This window comes from Acinonyx jubatus, chromosome A1, assembly GCF_027475565.1.
Source record: "Acinonyx jubatus isolate Ajub_Pintada_27869175 chromosome A1, VMU_Ajub_asm_v1.0, whole genome shotgun sequence".
NCBI lineage: Eukaryota > Metazoa > Chordata > Mammalia > Carnivora > Felidae > Acinonyx > Acinonyx jubatus.
The window spans coordinates 108,482,666-108,508,689 of NC_069380.1; the positions used below are offsets into that span (position 1 = coordinate 108,482,666).

Here is a 26,024-nt window from a genome sequence, read left to right on the forward strand (position 1 = left end):
TCAATTACTAGATTAAAAGGAAATGGTTTAAACACTCCAAGATTAAATGCTAGAGACCGGCAAACTAAAAAACCAAGACCCAAAATTATATGCTGACTATAAGAAACTCACTTCAGGGGCACCTGGGTAGCTCAGTCAGTCAAGCATCCGACTCTTGATTTCAGCTCAGGTCATAATCTCACGATTCAGGAGATGGAGCCTGACACTGCTATCAGCACAGAGTCCGCCTGGGATTCTTTCTCCCTCTTTCTCTCTCTCTCTCTACCCCTCCCCTGCACATACACACTTGTGTGTGCACGCACTCTCTCTCAAAATAAACATTTAAGAAAGTCATTTAATTATGAAGCCACCAATAGATTAAAAATAAAAGAATAGAAAACGTTAAACCTTGTCAATAGTAAATTAAAAGAAAGCATGAATGGCTATATGAATCTCAGACAAAGTAGACTTCAGAACAAGTATTAATACCAGATATAAAAACCAACACCTCATGATGGGAAAAAAAAGGGGGGGATCAAATTATCAGAAAGATATAGCAATCCTAAATGGGTACATACCTAATAAACAAAGCTTCAAAACACATGAACCCAAAATGGATAAAACTCGAAGAGGAAACAGAAAAATCCATAAATACAGGTGCAGATGTCAACACTCTCCTTTCATTACTTGATAGAATAGAAAGTGAGTAAAAATGTAGATGACTAATCACTCTCAACTAACTTGATCTGATATATACAGAACATATTCTATATAGTATACATAATGGTCACCAAGAAAGATCATATAATGGCCATAAAACATTTAATAAATTTTTAAAAATTGGTATTATATAGCATATATTCTCTAACAAGAACATAAATAAATTAGAAAATTAGTAACAAAGGGTATGTGGAAAATCCTCAAATATTTGAAAATAAAACCACATGCTTCTAAATAACCCATGGATCAAGGAAGAAGTCACACAGGAATAAAGAAATATTATGCAATGAATGATAATACAAACAATATAACACAATTTGTGAGATACACCTAAAGTAGGGCTCAGAGGTAAACTGTAGTTTTAGAGAAAACAAGAAAGGTTTTACAATCTACTATCTAAGCCTTCATCTGAAAAAGTTAAAAGAAAAGTACTCCTGGAACCAGTATTGTACTGTATGTTACCTAACTGTAATTTAAATTAAAAAAGAAAATAAAATAAAAAAAGAAGTTAAAAGTAAATGAAACTCACAGTAAGTAGAATGAAGACAAGGAATAAGCAAAGAAATAGAAAACTGAAAAAAGTAAACTATGGTTCTTGGAAATGACCAGTAAAACTCATAAACCTAGCTAGTCTAATCAAGGAAAATGAAAAAAAGAGAGAAAATGCAAATCACCAATAAAGGGAAAAAATGACCACTAAATATCCTAGAGGCATTAAAAGAATATTTATATTATTTACAAATAACTCTATGTCAACAAATTTGAGTACTTAGAGGAAACGGAAATTATAAAATTGACACAAGGAACAGAACATCTGAATAGCTCTTACATCTAATAAAAATTTTGAAATTATAATTTAAAACCTTCCAATAAAGACCACTATGGGCCTAGATGGCATCGCTGTTGAAGTGTATTAAAACATTCAAGGAAGAATTAATACTAAATTTCACAAACCAGTTCAGAATATAAAGATGAAGAGAACTTTTCCCTGTTCCTTTTAAAGAGCCAGCACTCCCAGATACCAAAATCAAATACAGACATTAAAGAAAACTACAAATAACACTCCCTACCTAGCTGGGCCACCACCCCCCCCCCCCCACACACCCCCACCCCCACGGCAAAAGATTTGAACTGGCACTTCCAAAAGAATAGTCAATAAGCTCATAAAAAGAGGTTCAACATCATTAGTCATCAGGGAAATTACAAACTAAAACTAGTAGGAGATACCTCTGCATGCCCAGTAAAATGGCTAAAACTCAATAGACAATACCAAATGCACACAAGGATGCAGAACAAATCAAACTATCATATACTACTGAGGGATGCGAGTGGGGTGAAGTAAAAGCGTGATACAATCACCTTGGAAAATATTAGGTTAGTATCAACTTAATATGAACTCAGTCATATGCTCAGCAATTTGACTTTTTACCATATATCCCAGTATTTACCCTAGAAAAGAGAAAACTTAAGTCCACACAAAGACTTGTAAGTCACTATTTATAGATACTCTATTCTTAATAGCACAAATCTGGAAAAGACCCAAATGTTCATCAACAGGTAAATGGATACACAAATTCTGGTATTTTCATACAACACAAATAAAAAGAAACTCAGGGATAAAAAAGAACAAATTACTGATATGTTCATGAACATGGACAAATTCCAAAAATACATGCTGAACAAAAGAAGGCAAACATATATGCAAAAGAAATACACACTGCATGGCTTCCATTTATGTGAAATTCTAGAAAAAGCAATACTTATCTGTAGCAACATGAAACATATCAGTAATTGTGAGGGCCAGTGGTGGGGGTGAAGCAGATTGCAAAGAAACGTGAGGGGACTTGGCAGTGATGGAAATGTTCTAATTATTCAAAACTGCAATTACATTAAAATAAAAAATGAGGGTGTGCTTATGATCCCGGGAAAGGAGAAAGCTTCTTTAATAAGACATTAAAAAATAAAAGCTTCGTGAAAGAGAAAATTCTACATATTCATCAAAATTAACATCTTCCGGACCACAATACTTAAAAAGACTCTAACTGGGAGATACATTTACAGCATATAGAAGAAATTATTAAATCCAGAATTCACAAAACAATACACACAAAAAGAAATCCTCCTAAAATATTTTAAGTGAAGGATGAAAGCCAAAGAGCAGAGGAAACAGGTAAATTCATCCACACAGAAATCACATGGATGACAAATGTGTAAAGAGATGGACCCCATGAGTAATCTTGGAAACAGAATACCATCTTGCACTCAAAAGACTGGTGCTTAAAATAACAAATGGTGATGTGCATGTGAGGAATAATAGGGAATACAAGTGAGAGTACTGACTGGTACAACTGATATGGAGGGAATTTAAGAATATATATTAAATATATAATCAATAATTCTACTTCTTACTTTTCACCCAAAAAAAAACCTCACGCACACAAGAAGGCATGAAAAAGATACCCACTAAAGCAATGTTTATAGAAATGAAAACTTGGCAACAACTTAGATACCAAAGTAAAATAATTCAACTAAGATACATTTATACCATGGATACAAATAAAAGAAGTAAAATACCTCTATATGTAATATATTATCAGTATACAATAAAGATACATAATAACATGGAAAGGTCTTTCAGCTTATTAAAAATATAAAACAATAAACTGGTGCAGAAATAAAGTACATGAGAAAGTGCTTACATGCAATGATCACATATATATGTATGTAAATGCATATGAAAAGACTTGCAAAGGTATGTATGAAAGTAGCTCCGGTAAGATGGAGGAGGCAAAATTGGGGAAAGCTATTATCAGGGGTCCTGATCAAACTTCCACAAGGAAAATATATTCTTTTATTGTTCGTGTAAATATAAATTAATGTAAAAAAAAAAAAAGCGTATCTGCTGATTGTAGATGAGCTTGGAACTGTTGTCTGAGGAACCTCCATCCATAGCACATATTTACAGTTGCTATGTCCAATTTGGAAAGGAGTTCCTCAGACAGTCTGAGAAGCCTTAACGCCTGCAGCTTAGAATACCATAACAGTTTCCAACAAACTTTGATGCCTTTTAATTCTCTTCCCAATTGCCTCCAAAGCTTTTTCAAGAACTTCTTAATCCAAGTCGCTCTTGATTCCGTTATCTTGTTTTATTTTCTTCATAACAATTATCACTATCTGAACTTATGTATTTATTCACTTATTTATTGTCTGTCTCCCACTAGAATGGGAATGGCAAGACAATTTTGAATTCATATGATTTTAGTGAAGCCATTGAGAGTTTTCTAACAGAATCAAAGACACATGTTATTTACTTACCTTAGTTGGAAAAGGAAATTTGGAAGGTTCTGTTTTGCATGGTGTATGAATAGCCGTTAGAGGGGGAGGCCATGAATGCGTCATCTCCTGAAATGTAATTATTACAGTTTGTTTTCAACCAGTTCAAGGATAAAAGTTACATAGCTAAAAACCAGATTTATATTATAAATGCTGGTTTCATGGTAGCTCCTCCAAAAGTATACATATTTGATTATTTGATTGGTAAGTATTAATTAAGCACAATTGTGTGCAAAGCACTATGGGGGCAGGAAACAGTAAGATAAATAATATACACTCCCTGGCTTCAAGAAGCGTGGAGTTAGGATGCCGAAACCTGTGAAATGTCACAGAAATCAGCCTGTGATCAAACACAAGGCACACAGTACAATGCTATTGAGGAAGAGCCGGCTGTGAGAGCTGTGACGGGGGTAATAATAAGAAAAGAAGGTAACACTGTGTGCCTGGAATGGGCCACCTACTGTGCTGTTTTACCTGTCTGTTCCTCATTTAGTACTCACAATGATATTAGGAGGTAGATACTGTTATTACCCTGACTCTGCGTAGGATGAAACTGAAGCACAGAAATTGTCCATTAAAAGTCACACACGTAGTAAGTAATGGACACACAGTTGCACCCTAGGAAGTCTGGCTGCAGAACCTATTAACTGATAGGAAGTTTTGGTCAGGTGGAGGAAATCAGAAGAGAGATATCAAAAGCACATGAAAAGGAAGACAGACAAGCAAGGCCATAAGTATGATTTCATTCAATGCCTTCTGTTTAATCATATGCCAACTATGTTCAAGTGGAGATTTGGATAAGATCACAATGTATATGTTAGAAGAGCAGGGGAAAGAGAGATAATCAGATTTAGAATAAGGAGGCAGTGTTTTATTTCTGGCATATAGCTCAAAGTAAGCCATCAGATAGACTGAGAAAATACAATAAATTAAAAGTGGTACAATTTTTAGGAATTTACTCTGTAGCTATACCCACATAGTTAGGTAAAAATACATGTTCAAGGGGCCTATGCTTAAAAAATGGAAACAACCTACATATCCAACAGCACAGAATTACCAGACAGTCATACAATGGAACACCAAGCAGACAGTAAAATGAGTAATTTTAACTACTGACAGGAAATCATGTCCACAATATATTGTTAAGTGATAAATACAAATCATAGTCTATGTGCTAGTAAATGCTCATATGTGAAAAAAAATCTCTGGCTACCTGTGGGCAACAGAATGACAGGAGGAGGAAGGGACATGGGCATGTGATACAGTCTATACTACCTGAACCTCATAAAACAGCCACCTGCACTGTAATTGCTCTTTATCTTCTTACAACGCTTTATTTTTCAAAGGCATTTCATGTTCTCAAATAATATTACATAGTTGATTATTTCCAATATCCTACTCTAGAACATCAATTCAAAGGGTGCAATACTATCATTATTATCACCACTGTATCTGAAGGGCTTGATAATGGCAGGTGCTCAATTAGTAAGCCTTGAATTAATCTTTTTTTATTTTACAATAAACATGTATCATTTTTAGATTAAAACGTTTTTTCTTTAAGTTCATGATGGAGTTCCTAGAAACAGGAGAACTACAAATATCAAGAAAACATGAAGGCAGTCAGGACCAGAAGTTCCTTACACACTGCATACAAGGAAAGGAAACAGAAACTCATGCACTCTAGGTTTTCAGAGTGCATTTTACACTTCAAATACCAAAGTACTCTCAACAGAAAATCTATGTAACTCCATCATTAAATGTCAGAGCACCTATTAAGCCCAAGGCCATGGTGCCAAGCCCTGTATATACAAAATGTATAATAAATGGTCAGTAACATCAAAGAGTAATTAAATATAAGAAATCTAAGATTCTTCCAGGTATTATATCATGCATTTTTGAGGATGCAAGAGAAAAGATAAATGCTGTTAAACTTTTTATATACATGGCAACTGAAAAATGCACACTATGTGAGATTCAAAGGAAAGACTTATTTTTGTGATCTGATGGTCTGACATAGGGGAAAGAAGGATTTCACTGGGATTCTAAGAAAAAAATAGAATCTATATATGACTGAAGACTAAGGAGAAACATATTTCACCAAGTTTACTTTAAAAAGGGAAAAGAGCAAGTAAGTACATGCCTTAGTGAAACCAATTTGGCAAAAGTGGTGAATCAATAGCGAAAGAGGTTAGAACCGGCCTATAGGAGGTCTAGAATGTTGAAGCTGGACACTATTCTTTCTATGGGGCTTAGAGACTCACTGAAAACTTCTAAAAAGGAAATTAACTTATGAAGACAATGGATTAAAGAGAGAATCTGGTAGCAATATAGATGACAGAGGAGAAGGGAGACTCAAGGCAGAAAGGCAAAGCAAGGACTGTATATTGCAATTTTTGAAGCTCAAGGTGGCAGAAATGGAAATAAAGGAATGGTATTTCCAAGGAGTATTCAAAGCGTACATGTAGTTTTGTGATTAAACAGAAAATGAGAGAAAATGAAGATTTTACACTTATAAGCACATGAGAATGGTAGTACCACTAATAGAAGGAAGTCTAATAAATCTGCCTTTAGACATGATGAATCTAAAAAAAAACAGGGAGAAATGCAAATGGACACACAACTACGAGGCAAGGAAGAGACATAAACCACAACCCAAGGGAGGCTAAGCAGGAGATAAAGACTGAACTGCTAATAGTTGAAGCCATTAACAATAAAGGAAAATTAAGACAGAGCAAAAAGAAAAGGAGAAGCTAGAAAAAAGGACCCATATTTAAAAGATAAAAAGGGCACCTGGGTGACTCAGTTGGTTGAGCACCCAAGTCTTGATTTTGGCTCACGTCATGATCCCAGGGTTGTGGAATCGAGCCCCATGTCAGGCTCCATGCTAAGGATTCATCCTCTCTCTCTCTCTCTCTCTCTCTCTCTCTCTCTCTCTCTCTCTCCCTCTCTCCCTCCCTCCCTCCTCCCCAGACCCCCTTTCCCACTCTCTCTCTAAAATAAAAAATTTTTTTTAATTTTTAATTTAAAAAATAAAAGAAGAGAAGACACAAAGGTTTCCAAAAGGCAGAGAATGAGACAAGGGTGGAAGGAAATAAAAACAGTGAAGCATAGTAACAGTCAAGGGAAGGAAGAATCAGGTTTCCAGAAGTAAAAAATAAAAATTCTTTAAAACAGCAGAAACAGCAGAGAACTCAAATGAAAGCCCCAGTGAAGGGGAAGATAATGACCTTAGACAAACAGGTTCAGCAGAATGATAGAAGTATATCAAAGACTGCAGTGGGCTGAAGAAAGGAAGGAGAGAATAAAGTGGAGGCAGCAAACCAAGTAGTCTTTCAGAAGTATCCACAGTGAAATGCACGTATAGACACAAAAACTCAGGAGCTTATGCAAAAAGTACAAGTAATATGTAACTTAACAGTTTTTCTCTATTGAGCCAAAAGCAGTCACTGTCACTCATTAATTTCCTGGACTTTCTCTTTTTCCGACAGACAACTTTTTCCTTTCCCAAAAGAGGAATACACATTTTGGTCACGTGTCACTTTTAAACATATTCCACTCAAAACTCAAAATGAGCAATATTCAGAGGTCTTTCATTGTAGGATTTGACCAGTATGTACAGAAGAATTACAAAGCAAGTATTTTCAATGAAATGTTTTGACTGGTAATTACTGAGTTTTTTAGCACTTAAATTAACTGATCAGCCTTAGAAAGTGCAATTATATTTGCTTTCTTCCTCTTTTCAAGGCAAAGTATTAAACCTGGAATTTGCTTTACTTAAAAATGAAAAACAAACAAAACCAGTTCTTTGAGGGCAGACAGTAAACAAACCAAATGATTCAGAAACTAAGTATGAAAATAAGCAAAATAGAGTCAACTACTTTTTAAGGACATAATGAGGTTACGCATGTAAGCAATTTCCTGCTTCACATCCTTTGAGAAATATTGGGGAGAAGAGAGAAAAAGATAGCAGAGCATCATAAATAAAAAAGACTGAAACTATAAAAAAAAAAAAATCAACAACTTACTTTAAGAATTTCATCCACACAGCTCACATCACCAGAAGCAGATGCCTTAAGAGGAAAAGAAACACACATTAAATTTGGAGTCATTTATTATTAGATTTGTATCATTTTTGTACAGATTTAACAATATTGCTAGAAAGTGAATTAAATTTAAAGACATATTTATTGATCCCACTACTCTAAATCACCACACTAATTAGAACCTTTGGACAAAGTTCCTTTAATGTCAATTTTTCAAGCTCTAAAAAATTTTAATCATCAACTGTACAGGATGTAAAGAACTTTGTATTTTTCAGAAGTTTTAAAAAGTCCTATCTTTCTTAGATTAGAAATAAATTTTTAAATGTTATTTTTCAGGTGAGGAACTTATCAAAAATTTAAAGTTTATTTATATACAAAATATTCCAAGATACTGAAATGTATCATTTCAAACAAAATAAAACCAATATTACTGAAAGAATACTTGTCTGGGACAGAATGGACATTTTATATAGCTTTTCATAAATTATGGAAAAGTTGTTTATTCTAAAGCACAATCAGGAATTAGAAAGCTAGAGTGTGAACTCAAATCCACCTCCAAGGATCATGTCATCTGAAGAAAGAACAACCACTTCACTGTTCTCTTGCAAGGAGTGATTAGATGACACATGCCATGAACAACAGTTTCCCAAGTCCATAGGAAAAATGTTTCAATGTTCTCAAAATGGCACCTTACCTATCCTTGATCCCTTCAACCACGTTTTAAGCTATAAACTATGACTTTCAGTTACTGACACTACTTTTGAAAATTTTATTTTAAAATTTACATTAAAAGATAAAACTTCTATTTCACAATGAATGCTCAATTTCTTTAGTTACTCTGATGCTTGGTATACAGTTATAATGCTGTAAATTTCAAACCACCACTATGAATTTAGAGCAGCTGCCTCAAACCTTTAAGTTTAACCAGAGAAAAGATCATGGAAACCAAACCACACAACATTACCAACTGGATGGATCCTCAAAAATCTTAACATTCCCTACAATGAACCACTGCCCACATCTCATTCATGAGTATCACAATGAGAAAACAAGTTAATTTTTTTAAACAACAATATGTATTATTTCATACAATCAAAAGGAGGAAATCTAAGGTATTGATCTCATAGATCGTGCTTTTATTCTGTAACTGTTATTTGAATATTTCAAAATAGTGAATGGCATTTTCTCTACTGCCCAAGAGGGGAAGTTAACAGGTCTGTGGATCCACTTTAGAGTCAATGACAAGCCTTTTTTTAAACTTATATACACCTTCTCATTAAAACAGAGAGGGGCGCCTGGGTGGTTCAGTCAGTTAAGTGTCTAATTCTTGATTTTGGCTCAGGTCACAATTTCATTGTTCCTGAGACTGACCCCACATTGGGCTCTGTGCTAACAGCGCAACGTCTGCTTGGCATTCTCTCTCTCTCTCTCTCTCTCTCTCTCTCTCTCTCTCTCTCTCTCCCCCTCCCTCCCTCCCTCCCTCCCTCTCTCTGTTCCTCTCCTGCTCATACTCTCTCTCTCTCTCAAAATAAATAAACATTAAAAAAAAAACCCAACAACAACAGAGAGACAAACTGCTTCATAGAGTCGTAACAGTAAAAGCTCTAGGGGCGCCTGGGTGATTCAGTCAGTTCAGTATCTGATTCTTGATTTCAGCTCAGGTCATGATCTCACGGTTCATGGGATCAAGCCCTGCAACAGGCTCTGGGCTAACAGCATGGACCCTGCTTGGGATTCTCTCTCCCTCACTTGCACCCTCTCTCAAATAAACATTTAAAAAATAAATAGAAGTTTTAAATGTGTGACTTACATCCAATGGTTGCGAAGGTATTTTCAGCTTGGTAAGATGTGCTTTGCTACTGGGCTTCAGTTCGGTCATGCTGTTGCCATGGGATTGGCTACTGTAGTGCTCAGAGGACAGCTTTGGTTCCATGGACTCCTGTCCATCCATGGGCCGCACATAGGCAGTGGGTTTCTGTAACATTGAACTGGACTTTGACATCAATGAAGGTGGGAAAGACTGATTCGAATGTTGCCCACTTGAAAAAGGTACACGGGAAGGAGAATCCCAGTTTGCATCAGGGTCCCGAGGTGATTTGGAACGCTGATGTTCCTTGCTATGGTGATCATTCCCATGAGATCTGGAATGACTGGAGCTTAATGAAGAAACAGCCTGGGGTTTTCCAGGGCTGGAAGAGCGTGATTTGGAGTGTTCCGATCCATGCTGGCTTTTTTTCCGACTGCTGCTCCCACTACTGCTGTATGAGTCACGGTCGTGCCTCTGGCCACTACTATTAGTGCCACCACTGCCACCTGCACTGGTCCGCTGGCTACTGTGTCCACTCTGCAAGCCGGAGGACCGTTTCTGAGACTGAGAAGTACTGGGAGCAGGTCCTACTGGAGTCCATTTGCTACTCTGATGAGAGGTCCCATGTCTCTGTTCGAAGAAATTAGGATTCGATTTTTCATCTGCTGTTGGTGGTACTGTAGGCTTGGGAATTGCAACAAGCTTTGGTATAGATCTGTCTCCTATGAAATCCTTCATTTCATCGTAATTTCCAAGCATACTCTGAATACGACTTGATAGCTTATCTTCTTTGCTAGTCTACAAAAAAATTGCAAAATAAAATTACATAATTAGCACAACCAGAAATAAAAGATGCTTCTAAACGGACTTTCCAAACTTCAAATGCAAAGGGATTTTTCAAAGAGAAACCTCATGTCATATCTTAAGGTTAACATCTCAAAAGCAAACTCCAAACATATAATTTTTATAGTGACAAAAAAAAACACACAACACTGAAAGTGAAAAACATTCATGCTAAAACACAAATATTCTAAAGGACATTGAGATATAGCAGCACTCTCAAAAATAGCCAAATTATGGAAAGAGCCTAAATGTCCATCAACTGATGAACAGATAAAGAAATTGTGGTTTATATACACAATGGAGAACTACATGGCAACGAGAAAGAATGAAATACGGCCCTTTGTAGCAACATGGATGGAAGTGGAGAGTGTGATGCTAAGTGAAATAAGCCATACAGAGAAAGACAGATACCATATGGTTTCACTCTTATGTGAATCCTGAGAAACTTAACAGAAACCCATGGGGGAGGGGAAGGGGGAAAAAAAAAAAAGGAAGTTAGAGTGGGAGGAAGCCAAAGCATAAGAGACTCTTAAAAACTGAGAACAAACTGAGGGTTGATGGGGGGTGGGAGGGAGGGGAGGGTGGCTGATGGGTATTGAGGTGGGCACCTTTTGGGATGAGCACTGGGTGTTGTATAGAAACCAATTTGACAATAAATTTCATATACTGAAAAAAAATAAATAAAAATAAATAAATAAATAAATAAATAAAAATAAAGGACACTGAGAAATATGTAGAAAAGATTCCAGAAGGGAAAAAAATCCAAATTTCACCAATAAATATACTGGAATAGTAGTAAACGTCTTTTGAAAAGTAATGTGCCTTTATGTCATTCAGTTCTAGGTCAGCTGCTGAGCCAACACTCATTATTTTAGCAATCTAGGAAAACATTATATTACTTAAGAGTTCAATGTTACAGTTAGAAAGAGAAACAAAAATTTAATGAAATGAGTTATATCCAACTGACATTTTTAAAAATTTTAATTTCTTCTGTTACTGTGACTAACAAAAGTCAACAAAAAAATTAAGAATGGAAAAGCCATTGATAAAGTTTCAAATATTAATTCTATTAATTCTGACCAACAAACACAAGTTTTGAAGTCAATGGTACACACTTTAAGTTTTGAAAATCATTCTTGGAGGGACACCTGGGTGGCTTAGTCAGTTGACCATCCGACTCTTGATTTCAGCTCAAGTCATGATCTCACAGTTCAGGAGATCGAGCCCCACCTCAGGCTCTGTGCTGTGTGGAGCCTGCTTGAGATTATCTCTCTCCCCCTCTTTCTCTGTCCCTACTCTGCTTGCAGGTGCACGCGCGCTCTCTCTCTCTCTCTCTCTCTCAAAATAAATACATAAACACTTAAAATTAATACTAAAATCATTCTTAGATAATAAAGTCCAAGATGTATACAAGCTTTAGGACTCATTCACGTTCATACACAAGAATGAGAGCAAGCTTACTGATTACATTAAAGAAGAAATCAACCACTACTATTTATTTTGAGATTGGCATGAATTGATAATAACTTTAGATTATGTGAAAATCAGTCTGACTCCTATTAAACAAGAAAGGCAAATATATAGACAGCATCGAGATCAGGAATCAAATCCAATTCATTACATTGTAATTATAAATGGTAGTATGATTTGAAGATTCTGGACCAATCTCTTGTTTTTTCCAAAATGTCTTTAATCTCTAATTCCAAACCCCAGGTTTTGTGTCACACTCATATAAATGATGTCAGTATAACCTTAAAAACTAAAAAAATGGCTTCTACAGATCTCATAAATGACTTCTACAAACACCAAATGTTTTAAGAACAAAGTCAAACTATGTGTTATATTTATATTTCATCAGAAAAAAGAGTTTAATACACTCTCAATCTCATACTGCAAACCCACAATGGTCATTACTGTGACAATATATACTATTACAGCCACCATACATAGCCTAAGCCTTTAAAAATGTAAGGCTAGATCAAATGAAAGCCAAAGGCAAATCAAGTATTAGAGACATTTATGGCCACTACAGCTATGTTAGAGTCAATCAGAAGTGATATGTACTGTTTTATGCAATCCCAAATCAAGTACGATGATAGCTATAAAAATAGCAATTGGTTCAATTTATTGAACGTCTCTGACAACATGCTTTTAACGTAAATTGGAATCTGGTAATTAACCACATAAAAAAGAAAGATAACTTAGTATACGGTAACAGAAAAAGGAACCAGACTGATAGTGAAAACACATTTATTCAAACATACTAATAGTCATTGATACTTAGTTAACTAAGTAAGCAAATGACAAGAAACAAGACAGACACAAAGAATATCTGAAATAAGTGTCTTTGATTGATGTTATACCCAAAGAACCTAGGAAACAGCAGATGACGCGTACCCATTTACAAAATATTAATTTAATTCAGAAAGGTGAAATGTCTGCCCAGGATTAGTGGTAAAGCCAAGAATATAGAGATAAATGCTTGAGTTAATCCAGACCACATTTAAGACTATGAGATAGCAAAGGGGAGATGGAAGGAGGCATGGGTTTGAGGACAACTTTAGGATGCTAACAATACTGTTTCTTGATCTAGATACTGATTATATAAGAGTGTTCATGTTGTGAAAATTCTTTCAGCTAAAACACTTGTTTTGTGTACCTTTCTGCATGTTATACTCCAATGACAAGTTTATCCCCAAAAAGGACATTCTGATTTAGAGGAAAGGAAAAAATGTTAAATGGTATACATATCAGTAACTCTTTCCTACTATAAAAATTCAATTTTAAACACTTTCTTCAAAGGAAAACTGTCACACTACTGGCGGGGGGGAACATTCAAAGGACAACTTACAACTTTGTATGGCTCAGCAAAGAGAGGAGAGCTAGGTGGGAAGGCGTCTTCGCCCTGCTGAATTTCCTGATTCCGCCTTTCCCGTTCTTTCATACGCAGCACATTTCGGTCTTCACGGTTCATGTTGCTAAGAAGAGAAACACAATCTTTGTATTACAAAAAGAAAAATTAAATGTTCTGTACTCACTTTGTGAGTTTAAAGCTTCAATCAGAGATTCCCTTTCAAGTTCCAAGTAATAACAGGCATTAGTGCTGAAGCTGGGTACTGGTAATGGTTTTACCAACTAATACCAAGTGTCTTGCATAGCTATCGAGACAGGTAACACTAGCCCAGAGTATTAGGATCCACCCCATTGAAACATTTAACCTCATCAATTTTTAAAGAACTCAGCTAGCTAAAAGTCAGCTAAAACTTATGGAAGGTAGTACCCAAATCCTTAGCATTTCCTATAAGCCTTTCATGGCTTCCTCTTCAGAAATCTAACTATTCTTTGCCATTAGAGGCACACAACCCACTCCCACCTACCACTCCCTTCTCCCAGGTATCCAGTGCTTTTCTCTACTTTGCATCTCCTTATCTTGATTCCTTTTTGTCTCAAACACAGCTTCCTTGGTGTCCATCCTTATGACAGTTTGACCTCGCTTTGCTGTTGCTCTAGATTCCCTAAAAAACGACATTTCTGCTCTAAATACATTAATATTTCAATTAATACCTCAATAAATGGCAGGAGCACTGGGTGGCTAAGTTGGTTAAGCGTCCAACTTCGACTCAGGTCATGATCTCACAATTTGTGAGTTCGAGCCCCGCATCGGGCTCTGTGTTGACAGCTCAGAGCCTGGAGCCTGCTTCAGATTCTATATCTCCCTCTCTCTCTGCCCTCCCCTGCTCACGCTCTGTCTCTGTCTCTCAAAAATAATTAAATGTTAAAAAAAAAATACCTCAATAAATGGCAAAACTGAGGCTTTCAGCAATAGAATCTAAAAATAACTTGGGTTAGTAATAGTAGTCGAAATTGTACTGAAAAAGAGTCAGTCTTTTGGGGTGGAGGGGAAAATGAGGGGGTCATTTCTATAAACATTACAGCATTTTGTATTTTCACTAGGAACAAAACAAAAGATGAATTAAAATTTGTAAATGGGTACACATTATCTGTTGTTTCTTAGGTTCTCTTTCAGAGATATTTGCCTCTCCCTTGTTTCTTGCCATTTGCTTGCTTAGTTAACTAAATGTCGTTATTTATAGCAGCAGGGACTTTTGGTTAGCAACGTAAAAGATGCTGAGCCCCGGGACAAGGTATTACCAGAGACTCTGCAACATTCTTCCCTGGGGATAGAGTAAATCAGCTATCCTGGTTTTATTTAAAGGGAGTGGGGAATCCTAGAAGACACCAAAGGGAAAAACCAGATTGTATGTGTAGAGCCTTTCTAGCCTTATAATTCATAAATCTAATCTAATCAGAAAATTGAAGTAAATCAAGATGGGAAATAAATTATAATTGTAAAATTAGAATGGACAGCAAAACCAATATATTCTTGAAAATTTTTATAAGTGGTCAGAACAGTGCAAGTAAACATTCAAAAATAAAACTTTGTGATTGGCACAATTTAGTATCAAAGTAAATTAATGTTCAAAAAAATATTCTAAATGCTCGAAATGTGTATTAAGGTGTTTCTATGTGTACAATATTCTAATAAACTTAGACAAGAATATAAGCTATTTTGAGGTACTGAAGTAATATGTGCTTTCTTTGGTCTCCCTGGTGCTTAGTACCATACAGAACCACAAAAAGTATTTGATTCTTTCTTTAATAAATACCAGAAAACATCTACACTTCAGTATTCAGAGAGCGAAACCGAAGAACATAATATTATTCTACAATACAGTTGAACCAGTTAATAAGTGTATATCACTAACAATCAGGTTTCAGAGACAACGCTATAAACCTTTACACCTCTTCATATGGTGCTACAGCATATGTAGTGATCTGTATCCTAAGAGTCTAGGGAATGTGTTAAATACTAATTTCCTTACACTTCCTGAATTCAATTCCTGAAATATTTTTTTAAAAAAAGAAATGCCTTCCCTAAACCATGATTTAGTTAAAGTGTTAAAATAATCATGCAAAAAACACTTGTACATTTTTTACACAAATAGATATGATTCCCACAATAAAAGTCCTCCAATAATCCAATACAAAAATGTTTTCTTAAACAATGTAAGTCATCCAACTGAATATTCCCTTTTAATAAGACTGCCAAGAAGCAGAACAAAATTAAATGATTGCTTATAAGAACTAATATCCCAGTTATAGCTCTTATTCTCTAATTTTTTTTAACTTTTTTTTAAAGTTTATTTATTTTGAGAGAGACAGAGAGAGCAAGCAGGGAAGGGGCAGAAAGAGAGGGGGAGAGAGAGAATTGCTAGCAGGCTCCATGATGTCAGCACAGAGTCCAACGTAGGGCTCGAACACACAAACCGCAAGATCATGACCTGAACCAAAACCAAGAGTCAGACACTTAAGTGACTGAGCCACCCAGATTCCCTCAAATTTTTTTCTGATCAGCCTTACTTTCACATCTAATTTATTGGATCCACATTTGTTCCTGTGTTTTTGAACATCAATACCTCTGCCTAAGATAAAGTTTCCCACAAACAATAATTCCAGTAATCTGAGCTCCCTTAAAATTAACATGAAATTTAAATACAAGTCAATTAGAAGTGTATCTCTGCTGCACAGGCAAGCTTATATAGCATATCCCTCAGGAGATTTGCAACTACCAGAATGAAAAAGGATTGTTAAAATTAGCAAATTGCTACATCAAAAGAAAATCTGTGGGACTACCAGATAAAATAATTTTTAAAAGCATAATAGCAAGAAGAAAGGAGAGTTCTCTAAATTTAATTGCTTAAGGTAAACTGTTCTTAAGTACCTATCAAATACTTATGTTAAGTTGATATGTTTATTTCAAACAGCATTCTATGATATAGCATAATGGTATAGCAATTTCATTGTTTCAAGATTGAGCAAATGAGTAAATATACCAAGACTTCTAGGGATCCAGGCATGTTACTATGAAAGAAGAGAGATTATAAATATAGAAAGGAATAAAAAGAAAAAGAACCTTTGAGGACTAGGAACTAGTAGCACTACAATGAACACAGGCTTTTATTTTAAAAATCTGTATCTATATCTATCTGCCTGCCTGCCTGCCTGCCTGTCTATTGAGAGTGTCTCCAGCTCTGTTCACTGAAAGCGTCTGTGAGCACTGACATCCCAGAAAAAAGAAGCACCTTCAGTACCCAAATTCTGATTTCTAATATCATTTCCTAAGAAAATGGAACAAGACTTCTTGGAGAAATAGCTCATTCCAAGGCTACAGCAGATAAAGTACAAATAGACCTTAAAATATCTTGTTTTAACAGCAAGAAAATGCACAAAAACAGATGGGGACATATGAAAAGGGCATGAGAAGCAGCCAGAAGGTGCTCCCATCAGTCAGATTTAGAAACATGAGCATCAAAATAAAGACAAAAATGGAATATAAGCAAATGAACAACAACAAAAGAATCCCTCAGTCTACAGTAATAATAGCAAAAAATAAAAGAACGAGAAATAAAGCAGGGAGTAAATGCCTTCTTTACAGAACAATGTCAACTAATCAATATAGAAGAAACAAAAGAATTAGAAAATCACTTTTTTTGTGAACACTGAAGTAATAATTGAGACCAAAATCACCAATAGGTGCGCACCTGGGTGGCTCAGTAGATTGTGCATCTCACTCTTGATTTTGGCTCAGGTTATGATCTCACAGTTGTGGGATTGAGCCCTGCTTAAGATTCTCTCTCTCCCACTCCTTCTGCTCCTCCCCCGCTTGCACACGCATGTGTGCTCTCTCTCAAAAAAACAAAACAACCATCAGTGGATGCTAAAACCACTGGGGAAAAAATTGGGGGGAATAGAATATTCAGTATGACCCCATAGACCATTAATTGGAAAAAAAATTTTTAATATAGAGAAGTAAACAATACCCTTAATCAAGTAATCAGAGTTAACATTATCAATAATGGGATAAAATAACATCATGTGCAGCACTAAATGAGGCACTAAAGACATATCACTACCTGCTAAAAATTTAACCTGAATCTAATCAGGAACAAGCAGACAAAACTTAAGTTGAGAACAATTCTGCAAAATTGGCTTGGACTCTTCAAAGATGTCAGTATCATGAAAAGAAACACAAAAAGAGGCTGGGGTTACTTTTATATTCTTCTATATTCAAGGAGACACAACAACTAAAGGCTGTATGTGATTCTTCATTTCCCAGACACTAGTTCTGGGGAGAGAAAAATGGTTGTGAAGGACATTATTGGGAAATTTGAGTATGAACAGTATTTCAGATAATCCTATCAATGTTCAGTTTTTGAACTATGAATATTGTATTTAGTAATGTAGGAGAATGTCCTTGGTTCTTAGGACGTACACAGCATATGTGGGTGAAATGTCATCATCGTGTCTGCAAGTCTAAAATGGTTTAGCACCCATCTAAATATAGATCTAGCATGTGTAGAGAGTGAATGAGTGAGAGAAAGTTTGTGTATGTGTGTATGCAAGCGTACACGCACACACGGAGGGTGGAAGAAAGGAGGGAGGGAGGGCAGGAGGGAAAAACAGACAAGAACTGAACAGTAGAGCAGGATCGTCAATTACAGTAAAAATATTGACAACTGGTACATCTAGATCAAGGGAATACAGACATATGTTATACTTTATTATATAGGTTTGAAATTTCCTTTAATGTTTATTTATTTTGAGAGAGAGAGAATCCCAAGCAAGCTCTACGCTGTCAGTGCAGAGCCTGATGAGGGGCTCAATCTTACAAACCATGAGATCATGACCTGACTTGAAATTAAGGGTTGGACACTTAACAGACTAAGCCACCCAGGCACCCCTGAAATTTTTTAAAATAAAAGATAGAAGGAAAAGAGTGATAAAGTTTATACAGGAGAGCACTATGGGTACTTTCCAGCATTTTCACCCTTGGAATTTACTATCAAACTGTCTCTTCTCTAAAGATTAAAGTATTTCTCTCAAAGACAGATACCATATGTTTTCACTCTTATGTGGATCCTGAGAAACTTAACAGAAACCCATGGGGGAGGGGAAGGGAAAAAAAAGAAAAAAAAAGAGTTAAAGTGGGAGAGAGAGCCAAAGCATAAGAGACTCTTAAAAACTGAGAACAAACTGAGGGTTGATGGGGGGCGGGATGGAGGGGAGGGGAGGTGATGGGCTTTGAAGAGGGCATCTTTTGGGATGAGCACTGGGTGTTGTATGGAAACTAATTTGACAATAAATTTCATATAATATAAAAAAAAAAGTATTTCTCTCATGTCTAACATGTGCCCCCCCCCCCCCGCTTCATATTTCCAAGTTCAAATTGATCATCCAAATCTCCTCAACTCGTCCTCTATGTCACTGTTTATTACACTTGAGAAAGTGTAATAGCATTCTTGGCTAACAGGGGACACTATGAACATGCCAACTTTCAGTTCCCCTAAAGTAACAAGGGTGCCAACCTAAAACAAGATATTAATATTAAACATTAAGATATTAATATTAAACATAATATCTATTATTTATTAAATCTATTTATTAACTTAATAAATACACAAGAAGCATCTATTATATACTTAGTACTGGATAGAGAACAAGAAGAATTTGTCACAGTAGATAGTAAAACTTACTATAAAGTCATCACCATTATCAAAACAGCATTGTAGTACACAGAAATGAACTAAATGCTCTGCAAAACAAAACCCAGAAATAAACTCAAAGATACATCAGATATTAACAGTTAAAAAATCCAATCCAATGAGAAAAGAATGTTTTATTTAAAATCTTCTATTTACTAACAAGAGCCAAGTATTTTTCTAAAATGACATAGTCATTAAAATGGTAAAGTGATGTTTCAAACTCAGAAAAAATAAACCCTTTAATCGAGCAACCTTACTTGTGGGGATATAACCCACAGAATTAGCAGTACAGCCATAAGCTACAAAGATGTTTAGTGAAGCACTTCTGTTAATGGTAAAACAACTGAAAATAACGAAATGACCAAAAAGAGAAAAAATGGTTAACTAAATAGTTAAACCACAGTTTTTTAATAATAAACAAATGAGGCAGGTCTTTGCCAATGAACTTGGAGGAATTTACATAATTGCTGCTTTGTGAGAATACATAGATGCGACACAACGTATAGTATGACTGATCATTCTTTGTTCAGGGTAAACTAGAATTGTTAGGTGTTGAGTATATCCATAAGAATTAGATTCAACTAACTCGACTAACATCAGAATGTAACAACTAATATTCTCACAAGCTAAACACCAGGACACTGAAATGTGAATATACAGTTTTCATATATAAAACATAGGATGTCTTCCTATTTAGCTATCTCTTCTTTATTGGTCCTCAGCAAATGTTTTGGCTGTTCATATAAACATGAATAAAGAGTATTCTTCCACCTACACATTTTTCAAAAGAGATAAACCTTGATGGTTTTGTTTCTCCAATTACAAAAGCAATACTGTTTGCTCAAATACTTTTTGCTCAAAACTTAATATAAATTAGAAATTAAAAGTCATCAACAATTTCACTTTCCTGAAATAATACTGTGAGGAGCCACATACAATCATACACATGAAGAAATTATTACACACACAATTCTTATTTAGTAAACAATGAACATAGTTCCACATCAATACATATGAATTTTCATTCTTTTATTGACTGTATAGTATTTGTTTAACCAGAAAGCCCCTGATAGATTGTTGGGCTATATCCAGAATTTAGTATTTCAGACATTACAGCAAATGTGTATGTATGTGAAACTATTGTGAGGGTACATGCTATATCGCTTTTAATTTCTATCACTAAAGTGCTTTCCAAAATGAATGAATCGGGGACACCTGGATGGCCCAGTCAGTTGAGCACCCAACTTCAGCCCAGGTCATGATCTTGTGGTCCATGAGTTCGAGCCCCACATCAGGCTCACCGCTGTCAGAGCAGAGCCCACTTCAGATCCTCTGTCCCCCTCTCTCTACCCTCTCCACTCATTCCCTCTCTCTTTCTCTCTCTACAAAATAAAACATTAAAACACACACACACCAAAAACAAACAAACAAACAAACAAACAAACAAACAAACAAGGGTGCCTGGGTGGCTCAGTCAGTGAAGTGTCCAACTTTTGCTCAGGTCATTATCTCAAGGTTTGTGGGTTTGAGCCCCGCATCGGGCTCTGTGCTGACAGCTCGGAGCCTAGAGCCTGCTTCAGATTCTGTTTCTCCCTCTCTCTCTGCCCCTCCCCCGCTTGTGTGCTCTCTCGCTCTCAAAAATAAATAATAAACATTAAAAAATTTAAAAAAGGGATACCTGGGTGGCTCAGTGGGTAAGGCGTCCGACTTCCACTCAGGTCATGATCTCGCAGTTTGTGAGTTCGAGCCCTGTGTCAGGCTCTGTGCTGACAGCTCAGAGCCTGGAGCCTGCTTCGGATTCTGTGTCTCCCCCTCTCTCTGCTCCTCCCATGCTCATGCTCTGTCTGTTTCTCAATAATAAGTAAATATTTTAAAAATTAAAAAAAAAATTAGGGGCGCCTGGGTGACTCAGTCAGCCAAGGGTCTGACTTCGGCTCAGGTCATGACCTCACAGTTTGTGAGTTCAAGCCCTGCATCGCACTCTGTGCTGACAGCTCAGAGCCTGGAGCCTACTTCGGAGTCTGTGTCTCCCTCTCTCTCTGCTCCTGCTCACATTCTGTCTCCCTCTCAAAAATAAATAAAGATTAGGGGCGCCTGGGTGGCTCAGTCGGTTAAGTGTCCGACTTTAGCTCAGGTCACGATCTCGCAGTCCGTGGGTTCGAGCCCCACATTGGGCTCTGGGCTGATGGCTCAGAGCCTGGAGCCTGCTTCCCATTCTGTGTCTCCCTCTCTCTCTGCCCCTCCCCCGTTCATGCTCTGTCTCTCTCTGTCTCAAAAATAAATAAATGTTAAAAAAAATTTTTTTTAAATAAAAAAAAATTAAAATATAAATAAATAAAGATAAAAAAAAAAGACTGAATCAATGGACTGCCTACCAACAAAATAATGAGACTGCCATTTAATCATGCCATTCTCAATCCTAGGGCATGAGTCTTTTTAAATTGTGTCACCAATCTAAGAGGGAAAAAAATCCAATTTCATTTGCTTATTTCATTCATTCATAAAATACATGAGCCTATCCATTATTGCTAGGCACTGGGCTAGAAGCCAGGGATAAAATGGAGAACGACACATAGACAGTTCTTGGCCATCTTACAGTCAACTGCATTCTACCGAATTTCTCTGATAGCTAGGTTGTACTTTTTTGTGTGTTAGCCATTATACTTCTTCTTTTGTGAACTGCCTATTCATGTCTTTTGTCCATTTTCCTATTAAAGTGACAGTCTTTTAATTATGTGATAACAATGCTTTCTCAATTTGTCACATATCTTAACTGAGGAATACCAGGTTAGGATTAAATCATTTTTTTTTAATTTTTTTTAATCTTTATTTATTTTTGAGAGAGAGAGAGAGAGACAGAGTGCGAGTCGGGGAGGAACAGAGAGAGGAGACACAGAATCCGAAGCAGGCTCCAGGCTCTGAGCTGTCCACACAGAGCCCAATGCAGGGATCGAACTCACAAACCATGAGATCATGACCTGAGCTGAAGTGTGACACTTAACCGCATGAGCCACCCAGGCGCCCCGGTTAGGATTAAATCTTACACTGACATGTGCATCCTCACTCTACTGAGTACCACTTCAAGTCTTCTGCCTCCTCCTCCAAGATCACCACCAAACTGTACTGGCAGGTTATGCCTAAACTCTTTTCAATCTCTTCACAATACATAAACTGCACTGCAGTTGCAGAAATTTGTCAGTACTCTCTGGATTTGTTTCTGCTTCCTTCTTTCATCTTGATCTGGAAATGCTCAGCCTCTCTGGAGTTTTCCATTCTTTATTTCTGTGGGGTAACTATAATTAAGCTAAATAAATAATTTTAAATTCCTATACTACAGATATTATGCTATCTAGATCTTAATTCTCACTTATCCAGTATCCAAAGAGACCAAAAATGAGTTCAACTATGGACAACATAGGATTGGAGGACTTAAGGAAGGAAACAGTTAGCTTTGACTGGCAGCCCCCGCCACCCACTTCACTTGTTACAAAAGACTCATCCACTACTAGCAGCCCTAGTCAAGTCAAACTGTATTTAGAGAGGAACCATGCAAATTAGAAAGAGGTCACCTCTCAGACATTCATATTTCTCTGAAGATTCTTAGGACCTCTTGGGAAAAAAGAAGGGCAATGACAGATTAAGAATAGCAATCTCAGGGGCACCTGGGTGGCTCAGTGTGTTAAATGTCCGACTCTTCATTTCAGTTCAGGTCCTGTTCTCACAGTATGTGAGATCAAGCCCTACATGTCGGGCTGTGTGCTGACAGTATGAAGCCTGCTTGGGATTCTCTCTCTCCTCGCTCTCTGGCCCTCCTCTGCTTGTGCGCGCGAGTGCTCTCTCACTTGCACTCTCTTTCTGAAAATGAATAAACATTAAAAAAAAAAGAATAACAATATCAGAAGAGTATGAAGAATAACTCAGGCATGTATGTAATAACTATTTACTGGACGAATATTTTGGAGCCAAAAAGAAGTCCTCTCTTATTTTTCCATAATCATCACGGGAAAGGCAAAGGTTATCAATTTTCAACAGGACCCTTTATCTCCCAATGCACAGTACCTCAAATTGTCAAGTGATATCTGTCGTTTAGTTATAAGCAAGGACTATTTGATAATCTAGATGTAGAGTGGTATCCTTGCTAATAAAGATTCTCAAAAATGTCTAGTAAGCAAAAACCAACATAGGCAATTACCTATTAACTAATTTCTTAAATACCTTAAAGTAATCTAAGTTCCAAACTTCAATTGAGCTATAAACAGTTGAGGCATGGTAATTTAATACATGAGATACGTAAAGATAAATGATTGCTATTTCTGATTATATATTAGACATACATTTTAGGTTCAGTAACCTCCCTAAATTTCAGTTTTATCTTTTATAAAATGCCCATACTACTCTGATGATAATAATTAGATGAGAGAAGCATTTGAATGTATCTGAGCATTTACCATTACACAAGAATAAAGGATAAAACAAAAAATGAAGGGTGACTCCAAGTGAGCATAACATCGTTTTGGGGTGATGGAAATATTCTACAATTAAACTGTGATGAGGGCTGCACACTCTATAAACTGATTTAAAAACTGTTCAATTGTACCCTTAAAAAGTGAATTTTATGGGGCGCCTTGGTGGATCAGTCGGTTAAGCTTCCGACTTTGGCTCAGGTCATGATCTCGTCAGTGAGTTCGGGTCCCGCATTGGGCTCTGTGCTGACAGCTCAGAGCCTGGAGCCTGCTTCAGATTCTGTGTCTCCCTCTCTCTCTGCTCCTCCCCCATTCACGCTCTGTCTCTCTCTGTCTGTCAAAGATGAATAAATGTTAAAAAAATTTTTTTAAGTGAATTTTATGCTATAAAGCTGTTTTTTTAAAAAAAATAATGGAATATTAACAGCTTGAAAAGGATCCTTGATTACTCTCATTTCTCAAGTGTTCCTCTGTATCTGTGGACTTACTACTGATGGTCTGTAGGCCAGTGCATTTCCTTAAATAACAGAGGCCTCCAACTTTCTGCTTAAACTGCCTTTTCCCTATCACAAACAACTGAGGTCTCCTACCATTAAAATAATCTGGTGTTAAAGAGATAAAGAATATAAATAAGGACAAACATTACAGTCTCTCAGGATTTGATACAGTGAACTTGAACACAATACAATAAGCCAACTAGTCCTAACAGATACATATAAAACACTCCACTCAATAATAGAATATACTTTCTTCTCACATGCAGTATTGTCACTAGGAATAAAATACTCAGAAATAAATTTAACAAAAAACAAGAAAACATGCTCTGAAAACTGTAAAATGTTATTGAAAGAAATAAAAGAAGACCTAAAGAAATGGAAAGACATCTCATATTTGTGGATTGGAAGATTTAACTATTAAGATGGACATACTCCCTAAACTCCTCTACAGATTCAACACAGTTATCAATACCCCAGCCGACTTCTTTGCAGAAGTTGACAATCTGATTCTAAAATTCATATGGAAATATAAAGGATCCCAAACAGACAAAACAATCTTGCAAAAGAGCAAGCTGGAAGTCACACACACTTTCCAATTTCAAAACTTACTACAAACCTATAAATCAAATAAATAGAACTGAAAGTCCAGAAACACATTACATTTATAACTGATTCTCATTAAGAGTGCCAAGACAACTCAATTGAAAAATGGGCAAAGGACTTAAATATTTCTCCAAAGAAGATATTAAAATGGCCAATAAATAATTAATACTTTGTTACCTACACTGGAAACAAAATTTTAAAAGAGAAAAGAGAAATAAAATATGACCAACAGTGGCACCTGGGTGGCTCGGTCAGTTAAGCGTCCAACTTTGGTTCAGGTCATGATCTCATGGCCCTTGAGTTCAAGCCCTGTATTGGGCTCTGTGCTGACAGCTTGGAGCCTGAAGCCTGACTCAGTGTCTCCGTCTCTCTCTGACCCTTTCCCGTTCACACTGCCTTCCTCTCTCTCACTCTCAAAAATAAATAAAAACATTTTTAAAAAATTTTAAATGAGCAATATATGAAAAGACGCTCAACATCATTAGTCATTAGGGAAACATAAATCAAAACCACAATGAGATACCACTTCACCACTCATTAGGATGGCTATTACCAAAACAAACAAACAAACAAACAAAAACTGCTGTTAAGAAAGTTGAGAAATTAGAATGCTTGAGCATTCATTGCTGATGGAAATGTAAAATGGTGCAGATGGAGTGGAAAACAGTTTGGTGGTTACTCAAAAAGCATAAAAGAATTTCATGTGATCCGGCAATTATACTATGTCTATACCCAAAAGAACTGAAAGCAGGGACTCAGGTACACCAATGCTCATAGCCCCATTATCCACAACAGTCAAAAGGTAGAAGCAACACAAGTGTCTATCAAAAGATGAGTGGATAAACAAAATGTTGCACATATATGCAATGGAATATTATTTGGCCTTAAAAAAGAATGAAATTTTGACATGCTACAACATGGATGAACCTTGAGGATATTTCGCAAAGTGAAATGGGACAGTCACAAAAAGACAAATAGTGTATGATCCCACTTATATGAGGTGCATAGAAAATTCACAGAAAGAGAAAGGAGAATTGTGGTTGCCAGGGGCTAGGGATAAGGAGGAATGGGAATTATGTTTAATGGGTATACAGTTTTTGTTTGGGATGATGAAAAAGACCTGTAAACAGACA

General features: G+C 36.3%; 1 protein-coding gene across 3 annotated transcripts in view; it reads right to left on the bottom strand.

Annotated features, from left to right (window-relative positions):
- The window catches only part of AFF4 (ALF transcription elongation factor 4), a 96,589-nt gene that overhangs the window by 50,243 nt on the left and 20,322 nt on the right, over positions 1–26,024 (bottom strand). The window contains exons 1-5 of one of the 3 annotated variants that reach the window (XM_027076707.2): positions 22,393–22,610; positions 13,577–13,703; positions 9,886–10,680; positions 8,058–8,102; positions 4,015–4,101 (exon numbers count right to left, since the gene is read on the bottom strand). In XM_027076707.2, coding sequence (XP_026932508.1) covers positions 4,015–4,101; positions 8,058–8,102; positions 9,886–10,680; positions 13,577–13,703; positions 22,393–22,496 — 1,158 coding nt within the window. In that variant the 5' untranslated portion in view covers positions 22,497–22,610. Of the gene's footprint in view, positions 1–4,014; positions 4,102–8,057; positions 8,103–9,885; positions 10,681–13,576; positions 13,704–22,392; positions 22,611–26,024 lie in introns of those variants that run through there. The other 2 variants (XM_027076709.2, XM_027076708.2) reach the window with 2 other exon arrangements.